The sequence below is a fragment of the Rattus norvegicus genome, chromosome 9, assembly GCF_036323735.1.
Source record: "Rattus norvegicus strain BN/NHsdMcwi chromosome 9, GRCr8, whole genome shotgun sequence".
Taxonomy (NCBI): Eukaryota; Metazoa; Chordata; class Mammalia; order Rodentia; family Muridae; genus Rattus; species Rattus norvegicus.
Window position 1 is genome coordinate 46,343,736 of NC_086027.1, and position 24,749 is coordinate 46,368,484.

The window sequence follows — 24,749 nt, forward strand, 5'->3', positions numbered from 1 at the left end:
TACTCTTAAGAGACTCTGGGGGTGTCACCAGAGGTGGCCCAGAGGGAGCCAGGTAGGGACATGCCTTGAAGCCAATAGAGATGAGAAATACCTAGCACCACAGAGCAGTGGTGGCACCTTTAACCCCTGGACTCAGGAGGCAGAGGCAGGTGGATCTCTGTGAGTTCAAAACCAGTCTGGTCTACAGAGAGAGTTCCAGGACAGCCACAGCCATTACACAGAGAAACTCTGTCTTGAAAGACCAAAAAGCAACAACAAAAATCAAACAAACCACACTATGGTGAACAAATGGCACAATGCCAGTACCCAAGACCAGCCAAGAGTTAGGAGGAACAGGACCATGGGACAAAGTGGCCTGAGCCATCGTTTCCCTTGTCTACTCCTTGAGTGTCGTTGTGCTCCGGGGAAGGAGTGCAGGACTATCGGGACGTTTCATGAATAGTTATCAGGAGTTCTCTTTCAGCTCCATGATGAAATCTGCAGCGTTCTCAACCATCAAATATCATAGCAACCCAAGAAATGCCCGACATCTTCTCCACCTGCCTGCTCCAGGAGAGATGCAGGGAGAATGAATGCAGGCAGAAAACCTCTCCAGACAGTTCCCAGCCGGCTCTTATAAGACACAAGCAGGAAAAAACGCCATGACCACTGATGGGTCCTCCAGGACTACTCTGAACCCTCCTTCAAGCAACAGTCTTAACAGCTATGCCAATGTCCAGGGCTCATGTGAAGGAGGGGGTCAAAGACATGTCTAGGAGCGACACCACGTGGCACAGCAAGTCTCCTCCTCTAATTCAGGGGTTCACTGTACCTGGTCTAGTTGAAGTCCATGTGCTAATGTTTGTGCATGGAACCCTAGGACAGCCTCCTCCTGGAGGGAAAGTCTTCACCCATTTCTGATCTCCCAGGTGTGCTCTGTGTCACAGTGTCTCACTCGATCCCCTCCACACCAGGCCCTTCCTCTACTTTGCTTTTCTGAGCAATTCCAATTCTCCAGACTCATCCCAGACACAGCAGGGTATGTTAGAAGGCAGCAAGAGACTTATTACACCCGGTATGGAGCGCTGTGCTCCAGAAGGGAGAGGGGCAGGAGCGTGGCGGGCTGGCACATGCATGGGGTATTTATAGCAGAGCCAAGTGTGGCTGGGTTTGGCAGACAATTACTAAACACAGTCGTGGAACAGGTTCTTAAGAAAGCTCTGCTTTCCCTGCAGAGGAACATCCGCAGCTAAAGAAAGGGCCCAGCTCTGCCTGGGTGGAGGGCCTGCTGCCGGATGCAGGGTGGGGGATGTCGCAAAGAGTTTTCAAGGAGGTTGGGATGTGCTGTGATCTGGAGAACAATGTGATACACAACACTTCCACAGCCTCTGCCCTTTTTGTCCTACCGGTCAGCAGGCAGAGGCAACCACCACTTGGGATTTGTGTGGCTCTGTCCCTGGAGGGCAGGGATGCACTCGCACAGTTAGCTCCACTCACTCCCCATCACCACCAAGCCCAGTACAGGCTCAAAATGGACTCTCAGAAAATAGGTCCGAGTGGGCACGCTAAGCAAGACAGAGCTTGGCGCAGGGAGTCTCAGCTGGTGGTCTGTCTAGCTGTTGTGAGCCCCTTGGTAAAGGGGGTTTTCCTTTTTCCTTCCTTCTTTTCCTTTTCTTTTTTTTTTCTTTTGACAACAAAGTTTATTATAGATACAATTTTTTTTTTTTTTTGAGACAGAGTCTTAGGGTGTAGCTCTGTTTAGTTTGGACCTCATGGAGATCAGGCTGACCTCACAAAGATCTGCCTGCCTCTTCTTCCTGGGACTAAAGGATATTCAAGGACATTTTCCATTTTAAGCCAGAGACACTGGTGAGAACCTGTAGCCTTGAGTTCGAGGGCAGCCTTGTATACACAGAAAACTCTAGGCCAGCTAGGGCTGTATAGCAAGACTCTGTCTTGATAAACAATGGTCTGGGGCATAGGTCAGTTGGCAGAGTGCTTGGCTAGAGTTCAGGAAGTCCTGGGTTTAAGCTCCTGCATTACACAGAGGGTCTGAGGCCTGCTTGAGAGGTGTGAGCCCCTATCTTAAAACACCCTCTGACACACACATCCCCTCCCAGCCCAAGGTGACAGAAAACTGTGCTTGGCTGGCCAAGAGCTGCTATAAGCACTAGCCAAACCGATTTGAATAGAGACTGAAATCTGCTGAGGGAGGTACTGACTAGGTTGAGAAGTCTGGGGTCTACCAGTGGGAGGGGGCAGGGGCCAAAGAAGTGGCAAAACTCTTTCACACCGGTTGTCTAAGTAGCCAAGGTCTGGATTCTGGTCACACTGGTTATGGAATGACACTTGTGTGCTTATGCAGTAGTTCCTACCTTACAGGCTAGAGTCACTGTCTAGAGAGAAGGCAGCAGTGAGGAGGGAGGGACACACCTTGAGCTGTGCTGGAAGGGCCCATGTGGGTACAGGGCAGGGTTGTAGGCTCCCAGGCAGCGGAACACCTCCTTGACCTCTTGCAGTGAGGGATACCACAAACGCATGTCTTCATCTGTCAGGCCAAAGGAGAGCAGAGTTAGGCCAAGGAGTGGAGGGGGTGTGGTCCCCGGCTCCAGGTAAGCAGGTTCTGCACGTCCTGCACCAGGAACATTCACTGCAGAAATGAAGCAACAGGTGCTTTGTGTTTTAGGACTCTGGGGACTCTTGCTTGGCCTTCAAAGAATGGGCTGCTCTGAAGCCACGAAGTCAGAGAAAACGGCCGGTCGCCTGACCATCCATCACCTGACCATCCATTCACACCAGGTAGCAGCTGGGCTCAGCAGCTCCCAGCCAAGTGAGAGACACAGCCGCAGCATTAAAGTCTCCCCGACACACACGACTCCTGTCCTTTCATGCCCACTGCAGCCCGTGGACTGCTGCAGAGACCTCTGTGGGCTTGCTGGGACACTGTCCCTGCCAGGAGGGACACTGGCCTCCCTTTCAGCCCACATCCACATAAGGGGGAACTGTATCCTTGGGGCTTTTGCCTTCAGACCATTTAAGGACAGGTTCAAAACCAACAACAAAACAATGATTGGCCATGCTGCTGGGAGATCACCCATCCCACAGGCCTTTCTGCCTCTTGACCCCTCACATGCTCACTGGGAGGCCCAGGCTCTGTCTCTGTCCTGTTAACATTTCTCTACATTATCTTATCTGTTCCTTTACTTGCTTCTGATCTGTCTCTTCCCCAACAGCACAAAAGTGTGTGCTGGTTCATGTCTATAAGCCTAGCACCTGAACGGATGATGCAGGAGGATTGCTGTGAATCTGAGCTGTCTTGGCTACGAAATGAGACTATCTTTCAAAGAAAAAAAAAGATAAATAAAAATAGAAATACCACTGGGGAAGGGCCACACTGGCGTGGGCCATGTCCATACCTCCAGGACCTAGAAGCAGCCAGCATGAAAGTGAATGAATGAATGAATGAATGAATGAATGAACAAAGGAATGAACGCGTGAACAAAAAGAAGAACTCCAAACAGCGTGACTAAGCGCTTCACAGGTAAGAAGGAAGCAGTAAACAGCCTGGAGATGAGCAGGCTGGGTGCAAAGCCACAGGTGTTCTCAAATGTTGAATCAAGACCTTGGGGGCTGGGCTAAGACACTTGAGTAGAGCAGGGAGGATGAGTGTCCCCACCCTAAGGTGAAGAGTAACCCAGTGGAGGCCTCATCCTCTGCTCTGGGAGCACAGGTCCAGGAGAGACTGGGGCCAGGGAGATAAGCAAAGGCCCAGGGTCTTCCTACAAAAATTCAAGGCAGGCGAAAGGTCCATCTCACAGCTCCCATCTCACAGGTGCTCCTGTACCTGCAGCCCTGGCTCCAGCACAGGAGGGCAGGCAAGATAAGACAGTAAGGGTGCCTGCATCTAAACCTGACAATCTGAGTTCATCCCTAGACCCATTCAGTGGATGCAGAGTCAACTGGCTGTGTTCTGATCTCCATATCAAAGCATGGTGAAAGCACACCCACCCACACCCACTCACCCACACCCACACACACCCACACACAAATAAATGTAATGAGATAAAATAAAACCCCAAACTGAAATGGAACTGAACCAGTCCAGGGCTGGGGAGCTGACTGTGGTGAACAGTGAGGTAGTGCTTGGGGAGGCACCCGTCTGAAGAGGAAAGCCATGACAAAAGCAGGTTAGCAAGACAGGGCACAGAAAAAGGGAAATGGCAGGGTCTTCAGGGCATAGAAAACAGGGGCCTCCTTCCACAAGAACCATGCAAGGCTCTGTTTCCTAAACTCATGGAGAGGGCTTTTCTACAGGTCGCACCGTCTGCTGTGCTGACAGACAGCACCTGGCCAGGCCCAGAGTCTTTGAAAGCTGGCCAAGGCCAGGTTTTTCTCGGCAGGCACAAGGTGTCTCTCTCCTAAGAAAGGTATATGGGTTGGGACTAACCAAGTAAGTAATTAGATTCTTAAAGAAGGAAAAACTGTTTTCCCATCTTGGCAACCTAACAAGTCAGAGAGCGGTAATGACAGCCCTCAGCCTCCTCACAAATGAGCTGAGAAGACTAAAGGCTCCAAAACACAATACGTGTTGGTTCACCAGGGTGTTTACCTGGGCCTCCGGGGGCCTGTGCACGTACGTGCACGCACACGTGGGCGGGAGCATGAACTTTCCAGAGAGGGTAAGAGAATGGACCTAGGGTGAGGCCGGGCTGGATTGGAACATCCTGCCAGAGCCTGGAGGGGATGTGTCCTGCCCCACCTCAGCACCGCCCCCCCCTCCCCGCAGGTGCTTAGGGCTCTAACCCCCTGAGGGCAGCAGTGTTGAGAGCGGACATTGGTACCATACCCTCTTTCTCCCGCACAGTGGGACCAAGCCTGAAGTGACATGCAGTTTCAAAGGAAGGGGCCCAGATGTCAGAGTAAATCATCCCCGTCAACAGCCTTGGAAGTTGGGTCTTGGATGACAGGAAAACACCACCCAGAGGCCATAATTAAGGCTTCCTAAGTAGGCCATGCGCTCAGCTTTTCCTCAGCTCTGTGTCCCAAATGAGGGATTTCTGGAGGCTGACACATAAGAAAATCCAGACTTAAGTTGACAGGCTCTCCCCCTACCTCAGTTTCTCCACACCCAAGGCAGTCATTTTAGGTGACTCCCAGAGCAGCCCTGGGCACGGGGTCTTTTCAAATGCCAGCGTGGGCAGCTGGGCTGAAGGCAGCCTTCAGTGGCTCTCCTGGGATGGAATGGATGCTTTAAGGGGGGGGGGGGCATCTGGACTAAAATAAAAGTGACTTTTCCATCTGTGTCACGGAAGAAGCTGTTTTCCAGGGCCGTGCTCCGGGCACCGGTGACATGGATGAGAACACCTCGCGCCTCCTAAGCGTTCTTGCAGCCACTTGGCCAGCCCCAGCGGTGCTGAGCCCAGCTCTCTTCCCTCACTGGGCCTCCAGCACTCATCTTAGGCCAGCGCGGGTTTGACAACGGTGAAGCAGGTTCTGCTCTTGGCTGCTCAGCTCAGCTCAGCTCAGGTGTCTCGGTGCGTGCGCAGCCCCATCAGCCTGGCTCCTAAGTCTCTGATGTCCCACATACCTCAGGAGGAGCGGAGGCCCCAGGAAGGGGAGGAAACTGACTCTCAAGAAAAAGGAAGGTTTCATCCTTACATCCGCAGGCTGTAGAGTTCACAGAACTCACAGGAGGCTGGGAACTGACTTACTTCCCATCCCAGCTTGCATTACTTAACTTCCCACAGCTCTGTGGTGCTTGAATCTGAACTAGCTTCAGTGTCACTTGCTTTAGGCCGTTAGCTTCAACTTCACACACTGAGATGTTTACTCACTCAGCAACTGTTAACTGAACGCTGAGTGGGTGCCGCTGTAAATGTTCTCTGGATAAGAAAGAGGCCTGATTCTGGCTGTGGCAGTTTGGTGGGAGGCCACAGTGCACAAGTGGAAAATGAACCTGGGGTGGGGGGTGGGGGATGGGGGGTTGAGACACCAGTTGGCCCAAGTGGCATGCAGGTAGAAAAGGGTGGTCAGAGTGAGGTGGAACATACCCTGAGGAGTAATGGTGACAGAATAGGCTCAGAGAAACCTGAACCCATGGTGGATTTCAGAATCAAAGGAATGGGTGCTTGGCTTTAGGGTGTAGACAAAGGCACAGAGGCAGTAGCGTGTCCAGAAATGAATGGCAAAGGGAAGCTGCTGAACTTGAGAGGTGACCCTGTTATCAAATGGACCTATGTACGGAATGAAGAAGGACGCTCCTCCATCCGATCAGGAGATGGACCCCAGCCCTTGCACGTGCTAAGCACATGCTCTACCACCACTGGGCTACATACCCAGGCCTAGAGTTCCTATTGTAAACCCATGTACATTTCATCACTCTGACCACATGTAAGCACAGGGCACAGCCACTCTCCCAGCATCCTCTATAAATCCTGCTGGTCTTGGTGTCCCTATCCTCCCCACCCAGCCCCATTTGTGAGGCTTCAACTCCTTTCCAAATCTTCTCTTCCCTGCTCCCCCTCTCCCTCTCCCTCTGAGAGAGGGTCTCACTATGCAACCCTAGGCTGGCCTTGAACTCTCTGCGATCCTGCCTGCATTCTCCGAGGTACTGGGAATTCAGGTATGAGCCATCATGCCCTGTCGTTGGGAACTTGCAGTTTGGTCTCTGTCCTTGCTCCAGCTCCAAGGCTGCTTTTGTCTTCTCTCCCCCCAGTCATCCTGAGCAGAGGGCCCTTCCTCTGCCGTTTCTCACACCCCCCCCCCCCGTTTGTGACTTCCTGAATTCACCCCTGGCATCTCCATGGGCCTCTGGCCTGCTTACTCATGGCTCTGTGCACAGAATACATGATGCCGTCCCCGGGCCACCTCTCCTTTCCTCTGCCCTCTGTAACATACACCACTGCCTGGTGTCACCAAACACCAGGGTATTCAAGGCCCCTACCATTCAGACTGTATTGTGCCAGAACACAGAAGCATGCATACCTGCTAGACAAAAACAGACAAAAGCAAAACAAAAGCTCACCTGCGCTAAGGAAGCTTTAAGTCTAGGTTTCTACACTGAAAGGGGGCTGGGCAGTGCAGACCACAGCAGGTACTGAGGCCTGACGGTACCTGTTGGGTCTGCACTGCCCACTGCTCTGCCTTGTTATTCTCAGCCTTGGGCTCTCAAACTCAAGGTCATCTTACGGTCCAAGAAGACAACTGCAGACCCAGCTATCACATCTTGGCTCTAGGCATTTTCCTCTTTCTTTCTTTCTTTTTTTTTTTTTGGTTCTTTTTTTCGGAGCTGGGGACCGAACCCAGGGCCTTGCGCTTCATAGGCAAGCGCTCTACCGCTGAGCTAAATCCCCCACCCCCATTTTCCTCTTTCTTAAGCATATATTATGTAAAATAAAATATAACATTTTCTTACATGTACTTCATGTCCTGCACATACACACACACACACCCCTGAGGTCCATATGTAAGAGAAAACCTGTTTGTCTGAGTCTGGCTTGATGCATTTAACATGATCTCCAGTTTTATCCATTTTCCTCAAAATGATATAGTTTCCTCCTCACTATATAGCCTTGACAGGCCTGGAGCTCACTCTGTAGACCAGGCTGGCCTCCACCTCAGAGATCTGCCTGCTCTGCCTCCAAAGTGCTGGAACCAGAGGCATGTGCTACCCTGCCTGGACGCTGTTTGACTTCCTGACGACAGCCATTCTGGTGGGGGTGAGATGTGGCCTGTTGCAGCTTTGATTTGCATATCTCTGATGGCTAAGGTCACTGCAGATGTCTCCATCTGTCCTAGTTTCCCCCTCTGTTATGAGAAAACATTGTGACCGAAAGCAATTTAGAAGAGGAAAGGGTGTATTTGGCTGATGCTTCCAGATCACTGTCTGTCATTGAGGGAAGTCGGGGCAGGAACTCAAGTAAGAAAGGAGAAACCACAGAGGAGGCCGCCTGGTGGCTTACTCTCTCGAACTTAATGCTCGGTTAGCTTTCTTATAAAGCCCAGGGAATTGTGTTGCTCCTAGTAGTCCTGTCACATGAATCCTCAAAATACCGTCTCCCACTGACATGTCCACAGGTCACTCTGAGGTGGGCAATCCCTTGATTGAGAATCCCTTTAGGTGACTGTAGCTATGTCAACTTGACAGTTAAAGCCAAGTAGGACATCCTCTAAGTGTGTACTGCTGTACTGCTCGGAATGATGTGGGGCTTAGTGTGACTCAGGAGACCATGCCAACCAACCAGCCTTCCCTTCCAACTTCACACACCTGTTCCAAAGTGACTTAGATTAAAAAGCCTCCTGGTACTGCGGCATGCAGGCCTAGGGCAGGCCCTCACTCTGGGTTTCAGGACTATGCCTGATCTCTAGAAGGAGACGGAACCATATCCTGGCAAGGGTCCAGAGTGACAGGAGTCTTCATTCACTGCTTTGGAAGGTAGTACAGCGTTTCTCACAAAGCTCGCCATGCTTTTACAAGCAGATCCGCCGCTCGTTGGGAGGCAGCCAGCTGAGCTGAAAACAGGGCCTGTGAGAAGTTGCATGTGTTTCCAGCAGGCTTATCCATACTTGATAAAAACTGGGAACCAGGCTGGGCCATGGTGGCTCATGCCTTTAACCTCAATCACTTGGGAGACAGAGGAAGGCGAATCTCTGAGTTGGAGGCCAGTCTGGTCTACAGAGTGAATTCCAGGATAGCTAGGGCTGTTATGCCGCGGAGAATCCCTGTGTCAAAAAAGAACAACGACAAAATAAAGAAAAAAAGAAAGCAACTCTGCCTTTATGAGTAAGGTATAAGCAAGGACGACCCACGGCATCAAGTAGTATTAATATACAGCCAAGTTTGAGTCCCATTAAGCATATGAAAGCTTGCTGTCATTATAGAACAGTATGTGTGGCTGATGACAGGAGATTAGGTGATCAGGAGTTCCTGCATACCAATTCTCCTTGAATACCCAGAAATCTTGTCCCATGGCCCAGGAAAAAGGGGTCTAGTCACTGTAGCCCCATGTCAGGCCACAGAAGACAGTGACATTATTGAAATCATAGCAGCAGAGGAGAATGGCTTTGGCCAGATGCTGACTATTGGGAAGCTACTAGTTCTCCGATTGAGATTTTTAAAATCTAATACTTAAGGTGGTTGGACAGATGGCTCATTGGTTAACAGCATTTATTGCTGCTCTTCTAGAGGATCCGAATTTGGTTCCCAATACCCATGTCAGGAACTCTCAGGGATCTGATGCCCTCTTCTGGCCTCCATGGGTACCTGCACTTATGTGCAGATGTCCACATGCAGACACATATAAGAGTTTTTTTTTTTTGTTTTTTTTTTTTTTAAGGACCAACTCCCCCCGCCCCCCTCCATTCCCCGGAGCTGAGGACTGAACCCAGCGCTACCACTGAGCTAAATCCCCAACCCCGCAGATGTGATTTTAAAAGAGACTCTAAACCAACAGGAAGCAAGCTAAAAAGAAAACAGGCCCCAGCCCACCTCCAGCCTTGGACTAACCGAACAGGGGAGCGAGAGACCCCCTCAGTGAAGACCTTAGCACACTGAAAAAGACGGAGGAGGAGTTGAAGACTAAGTGGCTGTCCTTCCAAAAACACATCGCAGATCCGAAACAATCGCATTGGAATTCCAGAAACAGAAAACAAATAATAAAATGTTTGTCGAAGCACAAAAGATCCCAGATAGGCTCGGCAATCCTGAGCAACAGTGCTGGAGAAATAGCTGTGGCTGGTTTCCAGGAACAGTGCGGAGCATAGTACAGAAGACCATGGCACCAGCATAAAACCAGATATGTATGTTAATGCACAGAAGTCCAAGTAGAAACTCATACAAGCCTAACCCCCCAATTTAAAAAGAAAAAAAAAACTAAACTTACACATTTGTGCTGGGGAAACTGGATATTTACACATAGAAGAATGAATCTAGATTGCTGTCTCTCACCCTGCACACAAAACACTCCAAATGGATCAAAGACCTTAACGTAAGACTTCAAGCTCCAAAACTGTTAAGGAAAAAGGCAGGGGAAACACTTCCAAATTGCACTTCAGTAAAGGCTTTCTGAGAGCTCTGGCTACTCAGGAAGTCAGGCCACAATTGATGAATGAAATGTGTCAGGAAATTAAAAAGCATTTGTCCAGTAAAGGAAATCTGTCAGTCAAGAGAAGAGGAAGCCCACAGAATGGGAGAAAACCTCTGCCAGCTACACATCTGACAAAGGCTTAATCTCACGATACAGAATACGTTAGAATAAAACAAAACAAAACAAAAAACAGCAAACAGACAACCCTATTTAAAACAGAGTCCATGCCACTGCATAGAGAGCTCATAAAGGAAGAAATACAAATGGCTAATAAATATCTTAAGGAGTGTTCAACATCTTTAGCCATCATCATCAGAACTCAAAAGTACACTGAGGTTCTATCTCAGCCCTGTCAGAATGTCTATCCTCAAGAAAACAAGTGGTGCTGGGCAGTGGTGGCTCATCACTTTAATCCCAGCACTCAGGAGGCAGAGGCAGGTGGATCTCTGAGTCTGAGGCCAGCCTGGTCTATAGAACAAGTTCTATGACAGCCAGGGCTACATAGAGCAACCCTGTCTCAAAAAACGAGTGAAAGCCACAGCAAACTGGTGACAAGCAGAGCAGGTGACAAGCGGGGGTGGGGTGGGGTGGTGGCACTGGCTCACTGTTGGCAGGAGCATTAACTGATGCAGCACTCTGCAAATCAACATGGAGGCTTCGCTAAAAGCTAAAAGGAGAACTAGTGTATGATCGGACTGTGCCACTCCTGGACATATGACCCTCAGCAACCTGTGAAGGAAAAGCTTTAGGGCTTCTCACTATAACAGTCACTATAACACAAGGAACTATATTAAATAAAGGGTTGCAGCGTTCGGAAGGTTGAGAACCACTGCTCTAGAGGTAAATGACTAATCCCGGTACTGATGAAACAGACGAATTCAAGGAAACACAAAGACTATGCACATTCTAAAGAACTAGTTTAAGATAATCTGCTTTATAATTTATTATCACTAAAACTTTTGTGGGTACACTGGTTAGTTTCTGTGGCCAACTTGACACAACTTTGGTGACAGTCTCACGTAGCCTGGCTGGGCTGAGACTTGCTATGTAGCTAAGGATGGGCTTAAACTTCCGAGCCGCCTGCTAAGCACTGAGATGAGCGCTTTGTGCAGGCTGGGGACTGAGCCCAGGGCTTTGTGTGCTCCACAAGTGCTCTACCGACTTTCTTTTGTTGTAAGAAGGCACCTTATGAACACTGTGGAGTTATGGAGAGCTCCAAAAGGAAGAGAGGAAGGGGAGGAAGGAGAGACTACACAAGAAGCCATGACTGACAGTGACCAAGGAGGAAGGAGTGCCCAGAGACCCTGCTCAGAAAAATAAACTAAGTCCATTCTTAGAGTTGAATTGCTCGCCCACTTTCAAAGTATCCAAAGAATGTCCTGGCCAGGGTCGAGCTATCTTACTCTGACCCCCTCCTCCCACACAGATAGGATAGATTCCGGGATAGTGTGGACTGCGTAGGTGAAAATGAACTATATTGTTCTAGAAGTGGGAAAGGCCTTGGTGCCATTCGTCCCTTCTCTGGAGAGTTTGGGTTGGTCCCCAGCCGGGGTCTAGTCCACACGATTCACTGGGACTGGGGTAGAGGGAATGGGCAGTCCCACAGCTCTGCAAGCCCTAGGACCACTCAGCCAAGACACATTGCTAAACAAACAAAGTCATTACTTCCAAGCAGTTAATTGCTAAAGAATGTTTGCTTTCAAACCAAACTCCACCACAAGAGAAACCCCACAAGAACAATTATAGTTAATAAACAGGTTTGGCAAGGCTGTGACATAAGGTCAGTGGACAGAAACGCCTCTCATATTTTGCCATGTTAGGAGTGACAGTATGAGAAGCTTTCTTTCTTTTTAGTTGTGTATGTGTAAGTCTGTGTAACCTTCAGAAGGAGCCCATGGATTCCAAAGGGTCTCTTGGTCTGCCAGAACTGAAGTCACGAGCAAACTGCCTCTTGTGGGTGCTGGGGGCTGAGCCTGAGTCCTCTGCAGGAGTGCTGAGAGCTGGTAGCTGCTGAGCTCTCTCTCCTGCCCCAGTATTTAGGAATAAATTTAACAAAAGAAGCATAGCTCATGTACACTGAAACTACAGAACATTGTGGGAAGACATCCCATGCCCATGGACTGGAGGACAAGATTGTTACAATGGTGCTGTGGTTTGCACGGTTTCCAAAGCCATGGCAATGAGATGGGATCCTCACGGGAGATGAAGTCAGGAGGAGAGAATTCTTAAGAATGGGTTGGGGGCTGGAGAGATGGCTCAGCGGTTAAGAGCACCCGACTGCTCTTCCAGAGGTCATGAGTTCAATTCCCAGCAACCACATGGTGGCTCACAACCATCTGTAAAGAGATCCGATGCCCTCTTCTGGTGTGTCTGAAGACAGCTACAGTGTACTTATATATAATAAATAAATAAATCTTTAAAAAAAAAAAAAAAAAAAAAAAAAAAAAAATTTTAAAAAAAAAAGAATGGGTTGATTATCTTGAAAGCAGCCTCCCAATCAAAGGCTGAGCTCATCTGCCTTCTCTTACATACACTGTGATGCCTTTGGTGACCCACAGTGACACAGAAGCATGGTCCTAGCCAGGAGTGGCCCTCAGGCTTAGACTTCAGCCTCTAACACACTGAGTGAAACACATGTCTACTGTTTCCAAATAATCCAGTCTGCACAATTCCTAAGGCACACCAAACAGACTCAGACAGAAGGCAGCACTACTCGGGTAGCTAAAGATTCAACGTAACCAAGAATAAAAACTCCAGCTGTTATTTCTACATAACTATTAAGAATCCCACAGTGTCGGGGTTGGGGATTTAGCTCAGTGGTAGAGCGCTTGCCTAGAAAGCGCAAGGCCCGGGGTTCGGTCCCCAGCTCCGAAAAAAAGAAAAAAAAAAAAAAAAAAAGAATCCCACACTGTCTCAGATGAAAACGTGGAACTCTCAACTGTGCGACCACTTCAGGTCAGGTAGAGATGGGTATACCTCATTGTTGAAATCTATAATTAGTCAACAATTTGGGGTGCTGGAGTAAAGACGAGCACATTAACTGTGGTGGTCTGAATATGCTTGGTCCAGGGAGTGGCACTATTAGGAGGTGTGGCCTTGTCGGAGTAAGTGTGTCACTGTGAGGGTGGGCAATGAGACCATGTGAGAGCCAGTTTTTTCCTAGTCACCTTCAGATGAAGAGGTAGACCTCTCAGCTCCTCCTGCACCAGGCTTTTCTGAAGGTTGCCATGCTCCCACCTTGATGATAATCCTCTGAACCTGTAAATCAGCCCCAATTAAATGTCCTTATAAGAGTTTCCTTGGCCATGGTGTCTTTTCACAGCAGTAAAACTCTAAGACATTAACCAATGAGGAAACTTAGGAGTCCGGAAAAAGACCCCCTACATCTGTGGTCAAATTGGCTTCCAACAAGGCTGCCAAGACAATTGAATGAAAAGGCAGGGAGCTGGGACAAAGGTGCCAGGTAAACAGGTGGCTCCAGTGCAAGCATCAAGCTGAGCCTCAGTATCACACCATGCATATGGGAAGGGGAGTCAAAGTGAATCAAAAGGCCTACAGTTAGTTTATTTGTTTGTTTTTCGGGACAGGGTATTTCAGTACAGCCCTGGGCTGGGTTGGAACTCAAGAGATCTGCCTGTCTCTGCTTCTCAAGTGCTAGGATTAAGGCCGTGCATCACCACCACACCAGGTTGCTGACCTGGAACTCACTCTGCAGACCAGGTTGGCCTCAAACTCGTAGAGATACGCCTGCCTCTACTTCTTCCCAAGTGCTAGAATTAAATGCATGTACCACCACAGGCTGGCCAAAAGGCCCAAACTTATGGTTTAAAAGGAGAAATCTAGAAGAAACCACAGTTGTCAGGACCAGGCAATGGCATCTTTAAATTTGGCATCCAAAGTACAGGTACAGGGGAAACAGATTGGTGAACTAAACTTTGCCAAAACACAAGCTGGGAGTAAGGGTCTGAGCTAAAGGTTGCTCAATAGACAGACTACTTGCTCTGCACGAAGAAGATCTGAACTCGAAACCCCAGCACCCATGTAAAAAGCCGGTACCAGCATGTGTGCCTACAACTCCAACATGTCCATGAACTTGCTGGACAGTCAGTCTCAGGGTAAGGCAGAATAAAGCAGGCATGAACTTTGAAAGCATTTTGCAAGAAGCCAGAGATAAACATCCCAGACTATGTGATAGTATACACAATGGCCATTGTGACGCTGAACATACTGGTCCAAGCCTTTAATCCCCAGCATTTGGGAGGCAGAGGCAAAAGGCAGAGGTGAGTTTGAGTTCAGCCTGATCTACCTAGTGGGTTCCAGGTCAGCCAGGGGACATGGTGAGACCCTGTCTCAAAAGAAAAAGAATTCTAGGCCACTCTCAGATCCATGAAATAGTCTAGGATGCAGCATAAGATCCTGTCCATAAAAACAAAAGAAAAGCAAACTAAGTAACTATGTCTCAAAAAGGCAAAGCCTTAGAGACAGGGGGTTCAAGGTTGCCAGGAACTAGGGAGAAGGGCATACTGGGAGGGTCTGACTGCCAATGTCTATAAAGTTCCTTTGGGAATGACAAAAGCATTCTGTAGGTAGACAGCAGAGGGGACTGAGCTGCAGAGACAGTGAGTGACCGGCCAGCAAGCTCCAGGTTCCCACTTTGGTTCTCTGCTTTGACCTCCCTCAATGACTGGCTGTGACCTGGAAGTTTGAGTCAAATAGACACTTTCCTCTCCAACTTGGTTTTGGTCAGTGTTTTTTCACAGCAACAGAAAGGAAACTTGAAAATGTCCTGGTTTGACAGTGGCAGGTTCTAGGCTGCTGAGATGACAGTCACATCCTTTCTTCTTTGGTAAGGGAACTCCATTTATGCTGCTGTGTGCTCTCGGGACTGCACGTCTGCATGCCCAAGGGTTAGCACTTAGTGCAGGAGCCTGGGGAGGGTGGGTGGCAGACGGGCTCTGGGCCAACATCTGCAGAAACAGCCCAGGTTATTTCCTGACAGACGGCCCTGTGGGGAAGGCTCATGAAGCCAGAGCTCGGGGTGTGTGTACCATTGGAACATTTCCAGAAAGGAACAGAGGACATCTAGGAGACTCAGCCTTCCAGGGATGAGCACTTGATGTTTCTTTGGACAGTCTAAACTGTTACTTCCCTGCCACCTTTGCCATGTAAGGAACTAAATGACTGGACCTTAGAGGCACAGACACAGGCTATGGTGGTAACTGTGCTCAGACAATGTAGCTGCCCTTGTAATCCTGGGGATTGGTTCCAAGATCCTCTTCAAAATCTGAAGCTCCTCGGATCCCTTATTGAAAGCTGCACACGGGGTTGGGGATTTAGCTCAGTGGTAGAGCACTTGCCTAGGAAGTGCAAGGCCCTGGGTTCGGTCCCCAGCTCCGGAAAAAAAAGAAAGCTGCACACACTTCTTTTTCTTCAGTCACTGCACTCTTTTTTTTTTTTTTTCCGGAGCTGAGGACCAAACCCAGGGCCTTGCACTTGCTAGGCAAGCGCTCTACCACTGAGCTAAATCCCCAACCACTTCTTATTCTTCAAATCAGGTTCCTTCCATAGTCTTCAGTGTATTTAACACAGGGGCAAGGCTGTATGATTCGTTATGCTGATTGATCAGAGACTCATTTTCTCTCTCTCTTTTTTTTTAGATTGATTTATTTTATGTATATGAGTACACCATTGCTGTCTTCATGCACACCAGAAGAGGGCATTGGATCTCATTACAGATGGTTGTAAGCCACCATGTGGTTGCTGGGACCTGAACTCAGGACCTCTGGAAGAGCAGTCAGTGCTTTTAACCACTGAGCCATCTCCATCCCCGAGAGACTCATTCTTAAATCATTTTCCTCCTCCTCATCATCATTATTCCGGAATATCTAATGGAAGGCTGGATTTCTTGGGTTTTGTCCTAGAGGGTTGATTTGTGGAAATGGAAACTTCACACACAGTCAAGGTGTTCAAAGGACACTGACAGTCAGAAAATATGGCAAGCAGCCTTGAAGCTTGTGGACAGTTCTAGAAATGAGAGGAATGCCCTGGTAAAAAGCCAGGCATGTTGGCACATTCCTTTGATTCCAGCATCAAAAGCAGAGGCAGGCAGATCTCTACTAAGTTCAAGGCCAGCCTGGTCTACAGAGTTAGTTCCAGGACAAGACTATGTAGAGAGACCCTGTCTTAAAAAACTTAAACAATCCTGGTGAAAAGGGAAATGTGTGCTGGCAAGATGGCTCAATGGGTAGAGGTGCATGCCATCAAGTCAGACAATCTAAGTTAGATCTGCAATAGCCTTCTGACTCCACAAGTAAGCTGTGGCATGTGTGCACATACATGTGTGCACACATGTGCACACACACACAATCAAGAAAGGAAGTATATGTAACCCACACCATACAAACAAGCACTGTGGGTTTTCTGTTCTGTGCTAACAATCAAGGTACAGCTTCATGAAAACATGGCTTGACAAGAGAAAGTCTATGTGATGCCTTGACCTGAACCAAGCTTTACATAGGGCAGGGGCTCCATTGGGGCTTACTTGGTCTCCAGGCAAGTGAGAGTGAGGGCAATCCTGCAGTTTCCAAAGGTGGACTAACAATTCCTGAGTCCTGGCTCCTGGAAGCCAGCCTTACCCAGCTGGAAGTCCAGTCCCCACTCTGGTTCCCCTTTCTCTGATAGTGATTGCCAACTCCATGCACTCCCTCCATGCCCTCAGAAGGTTATCAGTCTTCTGAGGACAAGGGCTGGCCTGGGTCACCCTGTCCACTTGCCATCCTGCTGGGCTCTAATGCAGGTGACCTCCAGGTATCTGTGAGTGGATGAGCAGACATTCCCTGAGGTAAAGACCAACAATGTTCCTGAATATTCCACACTCCATGCTTATCAACAGCTCCTTCTCAACACATCCTACCCTGGACTGCTCTGGCCTTTAACTCCCCTCACAGGATGTGCTGAAACTGAGTCCCACTCCAGACAAAGGAAGTGGGTGGGGCTAAAAGCAATCGAATAAGACCTTCCACAGGACAGCCATCAGAGGACAGCCCCAGGTGAGCACACCCCCAGGGGACAGGAACTTACGTGTGGAAGGGGTCAGGTGATTTCATGGCCACAGGTGGTAAAGGCATGAGGCAGTGCTGAGGTTTTGCCATGAGCTCTACTGTGCTCACAGAGGCCCCACCCCAGGCCTCCAGCTGTGTGAACTTGATGAGCAGGCTTTCTTCTGTAGCTTCCTGGATCTAACTTAACCTTAGACATGCACCCTCTGTTGGGCGCAGCTGAGCGGTCAACAGTGGCCCTGAGAGGGGCAGTGTACAATGTACTTTTCCATTGCTGCACAGCCATCAGCCAGCCTCTCAAGCCAACCTGCTCAACAACCCCCATGGCCTCCTCACCCCTGGTGGCTACAGTTCTCCACTTCATGTGAAATCGAGGCGTCTCATTGGTTAGTGTTTTATTCCAGTCAACCTGGCTTCGGGCTCCTCTGTGGCTTAGCACTGCCCCACCACATGGCCGTTCTGAACATCTGAGTATGCGTTGTGTTTCAGCACGCACACAGTATGCACGCTCTGTTACCCTCCCGTCAGGCAATAGTCTGCTTCCACTTTTGTCTATTAAGAACGATGCCACAGTGAACACAGGTGTACTGTGTGTGCTTTAGTTAGTTCTTCTGTGGATCAGGCCTGACTTCTTCCTAATCAGTAGGGATCCTGACCTCAGACAGGGAGTTCTCTAGGCCAGCTCGTGGGGACAGGACCCCATGCTAGGCTCTTAAGGAGCCAGAGCTGAGAATCAGGAACCTGGGAGTGATTGGGCTTGTAGGAGAGGAGAGTGGAGGAGACGCATACCACAGACAGCATGGAGAGGGTAGACAAGGAAGGCCTCTGTTTCCAAAAGGGCAGGCGTGCTGCAGAGGCGGCCCTGGGGCTGCAAATGGCAGCACAGGTCACAGGGGCAGAGGTTACAAAAAGGGAGAAGATGCTTGGACTGGTGGCTTGTCACTAGCTAGCCCTTGGTGAGGGGCCCGTGGGGGTGTGTGGAATGCTCTGATTTGACAGATCACCCCAGCTTGGCAACTCCTGAAGCAGAGGAACACAATGAAGACACTCAAAGTGCAGAGGGTTCTGGCATACCAGGGACTATGACCTTGGCCCTCGGAGACGTGTGTATGTGCGGTTTGGGGTAGAGGGTTATGGCTGGACAAAGGCGGAGTCCAGTCCTCTGAGAAGCCCTCTTATTGCCAACCCTAAGCAACTTCCAACTGCTTACGTAATATCTTTTGGTGCCAAAGTGTCTAGGTTCAGGTACGGAATGATGACAGCTGAGGAAGGTGTAGCCACCAGCAGGACATGAATGCTTCCCAGGAATGCTGAGTCAAACATACCCAAATGCCACAGCCGAGATACAGACCAGAGGCTGTCTGTCACTCAAGGGGCTCACAGGACAGCATGAGGGTAGAGGGGTAGCTTCTGAGGTTCCTTCCTGGTAATGTCAGCCCAAAATGCTATACGGCTCTCCTTCCTGGGTCCTTGGTAGAGCCCAGATGACAAACTGTCCCTTTTGAAGCAAAGCCTGCCTGGGGCAAAACTCACCTTCCTGGATAGTAGGGGGTCCCAGGTGGCCATGAGGTCAGCCTGGACTCACTCACTGAGAACTGCACCTAGGCCCTGGCAGAGGTGCTGAGGAGCCAGTTGGCTCAGCTTGTCACTAACACTGGAGCCAGAGCCAAAGATGTGTGGCCTGATGTCTGTGGCACAGGTGATGCAGTGTCCCATTGCATGCTGGGGGAGGACAGTGCCCACCGTACACCGGGGTACTTACCAGGCTGACGGAACAGCCCGTCTATACTGAGATCCCAGAGGAGACCAAATGCTCTCGAAGATGTTTCTGGAGGCCATGTTAACAACTAGAAACAAAAAGAAAAGACATTTATTTATTTATTTATTTATTTATTTATTTATTTATTCATTCATTCATTCATTCATTCAGTTAGATTTTTTTTTTTCAAAACAGGGTTTTTCTGCATAGTTTTGACTATTCTAGAACTCACTCTGTAGATGGCGGTGGCCTTGAACTCACAGAGACCCACCTGCTCTAAAACAATTTTTTTTTTAAAGATTTATTTATTTATTATATATAAGTACACTGTAGCTGTCTTCAGATACACCAGAAGAGGGCATCAGATCTCTTTACAGATGGTTGTGAGCCACCATGTGGTTGCTGGGAATTGAACTCATGACCTCTGGAAAAGCAGTCGGGTGCTCTTAACCGCTGAGCCATCTCTCCAGCCCTAAAACAATTTTTATTACAAGTAATGGTAGCAAAACTTCATACTCAACTACAATGACTCACATGGTCTCCTGGCTCCAAAACATGTCCCCAGCCCACTCTCCACCCCTACCACACACAATGAGGACACTGCTGACAATGAATCATTTGCTCAGCTTCTGGCTTGATAAGTCAAGAGTGCCAAGGCCTGGAGGTTCACTTGGTGTGTGCAGCATATTTTCAAGAGGCCCTGGAGCAAGGAAGATGCAAGTTCAGGGCCACCAAGTCCCAGTGACAATAGGACCAGTGGAGTGTCAACCAAGCAGAGGTGGTCAACCAAGATTCGATGGAGATTCGATGGTCACTCCTCATTTAGAATGGACCCAAGTGGGCTAGACAACCTGTGACCTGCCCAATCTAGCTGCTTTCCTTGGACCAGGTTAGCTAGTCTCCCATTCAGAAGTCCAGTTGGGCCATGCTCTTGCCTTGAGTGCTCACCCTCCCCATCCCTGGCTCTCTGCCCCCAGCTGAGGCCTAGCCATGTCTGACTTCCAGTGAGGATCCCCTGCAGTGGCTTTAGGAGACCCCAGTGCTGTCTGTTAGGAGTCTGACAGAACAGCAGTACTGTGTCCCTGCTGCTGCTGTCCCTCCCTTGCCCAGGTCCTGAGCAGAGCTAGGGATCTGGGGGAGGAGACAGGTTTAAGGACAGACAGACTGTAGGGCTTTTTCATTTAACCCACACTGGACTGTTGGCTCCACCACATACAGCTGATGTCTGCGACTTGGTCGAAGCAATGCAGAAGTCAAAGCGGCAGAGTCTGAGCTTACACCTGGGGCTAGGCCTAAACTCTGCTCCCCTGTCAACCCCTCTGGTCCAAAGGATACCGCACAGGAGCTAGGGGAGGCCTCTCCATCCAGTCCATGGCCTGGATTTCAGAATCTAGTGGAGTCTAAGCCACAAAAGGGAGGGCACTTCTCGCCTGTCAGGGTCACACAAGGATCCTCTGTGGGCGATGTGTGAGAGGGGTTCTTTGTGCCTCCCAATGGCCAATTGTACATTTTGTCATAGTCTGTGGAAGGAGCAGAGAGAGACCGCACTGGGGGTGCAGAATAATAGCTCGACTGTTCTTGGCTCCTACTCACCCTGCAGGCCCAATCTCCCCACCCTAGGAACTGAGGGAGGTACTGAGGGGACGGCTATGCACAAGGGTTCCGGGGCCCAGTATCCTTCCCCTCTAGGACAAGAGAACCACAAGGATCCTGAGGGTGCAGAGTGAATTCTCCCTGGAAGGCCAAGCTTGAGAAGTGCCCAGCATGCTAGGCTAGCCCTGACTGACAGCCGGGCTCCAGGCCTCAGCTGGAAGCTCTGGGACAGGCCTAAGCAGGGGCCAAGGCGATACAGGACAGTTGGATAGCAGCATTAGGTCCTGGACTGTCTGCTAGCCTCTCACCTACATTTATATTCTCAGGCAGAAGGTGTGTTGCCTCGAGGCAAAACTTTCCTCCAGGGAGGAACCTGGGGCAGAGGGAGCAGCTGTTCTTCAATTTTCCAGACCACCTACAACTTCATAGAGAGCAGCAAAGCCCTAAGCTCCAGAGAGTGGACAGCAGTGAACTCATGAGCCCCAACCTCCCCTGCTGCAGAGGAGCCCCCCTCCAGCTGCACCTCATGACTGGGACAGCCAGAAAGGAGTGGTGTTCACGACAGACTCTGGTTGAAAAGAATGCACCCAGTCATTCAGCTCTAAGCTTATTAGGAACACCAGGCACCCCAGGAAAGCCACACCTCTTACTCAGTGGCATAGGAATACCCTAGAGGCACACAGGCTGGGGATGCTGAACAGACACTTGCAGGCAGTCTTCATTTCTGGGTTCAGACCCCTGAACCTCCCTGACTTTGGCACATTAGCATCATGGTGGAGATCAATCCCTGCCAGTCCTCCTCCATCCTCTGTAGCAGAAGCACCCAAGACCAGAAGAGACTGAGGACCCAGCCACCCCTTGTGCTGCCTAGGCTATGGGGCTGCCTCATTCCCGCCACCTAGTGGCAGTCCCGTGCTTCTCACCTGGAACAGCCACCGCAGCAGAGGCCGAGGGCAATCAGCAGCATGCAGGTAGAGGTTGCTCAGGAAGCCATTGTGCAGAAAGGAGAGCTGCTCGGGCAGTGAGGACCTGTGGGGTCAGGCAATTAGGTTAGGGTAGCCTCCCTCAGCAGGGGCTCTCTGGCCAGCTAGTCTCAATAGCCTTGCTGCAGCTACACCTTGCTTTGAGAGGAAGAAGCCATGAAGCACACAGAGACACATAGGACAAAGGTACTTTTAGAATTCTTGGTATGAAGTATCATGGGAAAGAGAAAACTAGTCGTGACATCCTCAGAATGGCTTGTTGTCTCCAAAGCTGCTTACACACCACTGCATGATGCTTTAAACCTACAACTGACTAGTATTTTTGTCCTTGTTACATGACAAAGGAGAAACCAGGTAAGAGATCCTTGGGGTCAGGCACCTGTGCCTGAGGCTTCTTCTGGGGCTCCAGCTGCAAGGGGTGGACAGGATTACCCATGGGCACCTGCATCTTTGGGTCCAGTTACACAGCGTTTCTGCCTCATCTTGTGTTTTTCTGACACAGAGGGGACACCTGAGAAGATGGGAAAATAACAGAAAGAGGCCCAGAGCTGGGGACATCTTGGAAGGAGATACCCAGGAAGGGTTCAATGAAAGCTCCCACACTGTTCGGGCTGCACCCATCCCAGGAGTGCATGCGCATGCTCAGGCCAGTCACATGGCTTTAAACAAAACCTGCATGTGTAGTTCTGTATCCTGTCAGAACAGTCCTGGCAGGGACATGAACTCTGGCAGTCACCCTGCCCTGCAGGACCCCGGTCGTGAGGAGTTAGCTATATGGGGCAGTGTGTGTAGCTGCAGGGCTTTGGAAGGCTACACTAGACTCTGTCTGAATTTCCGATTCCTTGAAACTGGGTGTAAGGTAGGGTGCTCTACCCTTTCTCTCTAGAGAATAGCCTAAAGATGGCCAACGTGGACTCCAGGAAATGAACCCATGAAGTGAATACTCAGATAATACCCTATGTCCCAATCCTCTTTGGCCAGCCCTCTGCCCTACCCCGTTTTGAAAAGGACATCACACTGCCATCTGCCAGGAACAGAACACTCCAAAACCAAGGCTTTTCCTGAGCCAAGCTGCTGTCTCTCTGAGCCTGTCCAGGCCATTCACAAATTATATATATTTTTAAAAGTCATTTAAATTTGCAAGAGAAAGAAGCATTGTGTCTGTGCTGACGATGGGATGACTACTGCGGAAACAGACTTCCCTGTGTGTGTACAGGTCCCACCCATTCTGTTCCAGGTGCCTGTCACGGAGACGCTTTCTTGGCACAGGGGAAGGAACGACACCCCCTAGCAAAGGAAAGCCTGAGCGCTTACACACTGACAAGACTTGCTAGAGACATGTGTTGAGGCCACTGGAAATCGGGGGGTTGGTGGAAGATCTGGGAGATACTAGCTCTGGCATTCTGCTGGGGTGGGGCAACCTGCCAGTTGCTCGGTGGGGGGACCAACTGTACAGGCCCCTGCTGGCCTGGAGCAACACATTTTCAATTGCTGCTCTGAGGGAGTGTCACTGTGTCTCCTGCTCCTCTGGCTTCCCAGTGCACTTCCTGCCGAGGAAATGAGAGCTGCCTGCAGGTTCATCATTGTCGAGGTTGATTTTATCCTTAAGGGAAGGAGCCAGGGAGCCAGAGGCCTTGCCCCACAGTGCTTTGCAGCTAATGGCTTCCTAGGTGTTCTAGGTCTCTTGCTAAATGAGCTGCAAGAAGCAAGATGTGACTGGGGAATGAGCAAGTGAGGGTCTCTGGATAGGAGGGGCCTGCTGATCATAATGACAGGGGTTCGACCCTGAAGAGCAAGGACAGACCCTATAACACTCCTGGGCATGGAGGCCTGGAACAGAAAGGAAGGAGGCTATGCCACGAATCCTCAAAACCTTGGGTGGCACAGTCACTTGTCAGGTGTATAGATGTGGAGACGTCCGATCTCCACAGCTGGAGCACTGATTCTGAGCCGCAGACAGCGCGACTGGTAAAGGTGCTGCTGCTAGGTCTGATAACTCAGTCTGACCCTGGGACCAATACGGGAGGGGGAGAACTGACTCTGGAAACTTTGGTCTCCACTGGCTTGATGTGGTATACACACACACACACACACACACACACACACACACACTCAGACACACACTCAGACACACACACACACACACACGCACACATGCGCGCGCGCGCGCAAATTAATAAAAAATTAGACAACATTAACAAAAACCCCAAATAAGAACACTTGATGCTGGGTCCAAGTTCACGCCTTTGCCAATGCTGAGTTCAAAAATTAGCTTGAGAATGTCAGAGGCTCTGGAGAAGGAAGGGACAGCAGATGCTACACAGATCAGACTGAGCAAGACACACTCAGTCCAGCTGTCATTCCCAGGATGCCAGTGAAGAAAGGATCAGTTGGAAGGCCCTCAGCTATGACTGGAAATGAGAGGGACAGGGCACAGGCTAATCCCCAGTTATCGCAGCTATGACAGAGGGCAGATATATTCCCTCCTCAATGTTTGCTGCAACAGGAGGGAGGCAGAAACTCAGCAGAGAGAGAGAGAGAGAAAGAGAGAGAGAGAGAGAGAGCAGCAGATATCAAATGGGGGACCATTCACATGGTGGGCTTCTGAACAAAGCTGCAGTGTCCTTGGAGTGTCTGACCCTGATATTGTCTAAGGGAGGAGCCTTACAGCTTCTGCCTGCAAGTCCACTGTATGGGCAGCAGTCCCATTGGGAAGAATCTCTAAATGGTGTGCGAATCCCAGGGACAGCAGAAGGATAAACACCAAGGGGAACTATTTATACAGTATGACTTTCTGGGGCCTTGCCAATTTTTCAGATGCAAAGTTTCAATAAAATGCCCAAACAGAAGAGAATGAATAATGGTAGGCATGTCTGCCTGCGCTCCACTTTTCTTCTCCTTTGTTTAAAGAGTGCGAATACCACCCCATCAGAAGCCCAGGTCTGCAAGCAAGGTGGTTCAGCTTTGTTGCTTCCCCCTTTTTTGGGGGCGGGGGGCATGTGCCATGGGCAGGACGGTCTACATTCCATAGCTGGCTTCAATGTGACAACCCTCTTCCAGGAACAGTACATACAGCAAAACAGGAGCCTGGGCTGTGGGGGTGTCAGGATAATACAGGTGCTACATGGGGTGAAGTTCAGATTCACCATCTCCTGCTTCCTCCCAATCCTCTAATAGTCACAAAGGAATAGCCCAGTCTGCACGTGGGCTGCCTGACAGCTCGTCTGCCCTCACAGCAGGACAGACAGATGGACAGACACACACATGCACACACACACACACACACACACAC

General features: G+C 49.8%; 1 protein-coding gene across 10 annotated transcripts in view; it reads right to left on the bottom strand.

The window, feature by feature from the left end:
• The window catches only part of Fam178b (family with sequence similarity 178, member B), a 107,838-nt gene that overhangs the window by 42,002 nt on the left and 41,087 nt on the right, over nucleotides 1–24,749 (bottom strand). For all 10 annotated transcript variants that reach the window (XM_063267591.1, XM_063267590.1, XM_063267588.1 and 7 more), the window contains 3 exons: nucleotides 21,398–21,503; nucleotides 18,885–18,969; nucleotides 2,413–2,527 (listed from right to left, as the gene is read on the bottom strand). In XM_063267591.1, coding sequence (XP_063123661.1) covers nucleotides 2,413–2,527; nucleotides 18,885–18,969; nucleotides 21,398–21,503 — 306 coding nt within the window. The remainder of the gene's footprint in view (nucleotides 1–2,412; nucleotides 2,528–18,884; nucleotides 18,970–21,397; nucleotides 21,504–24,749) is intronic.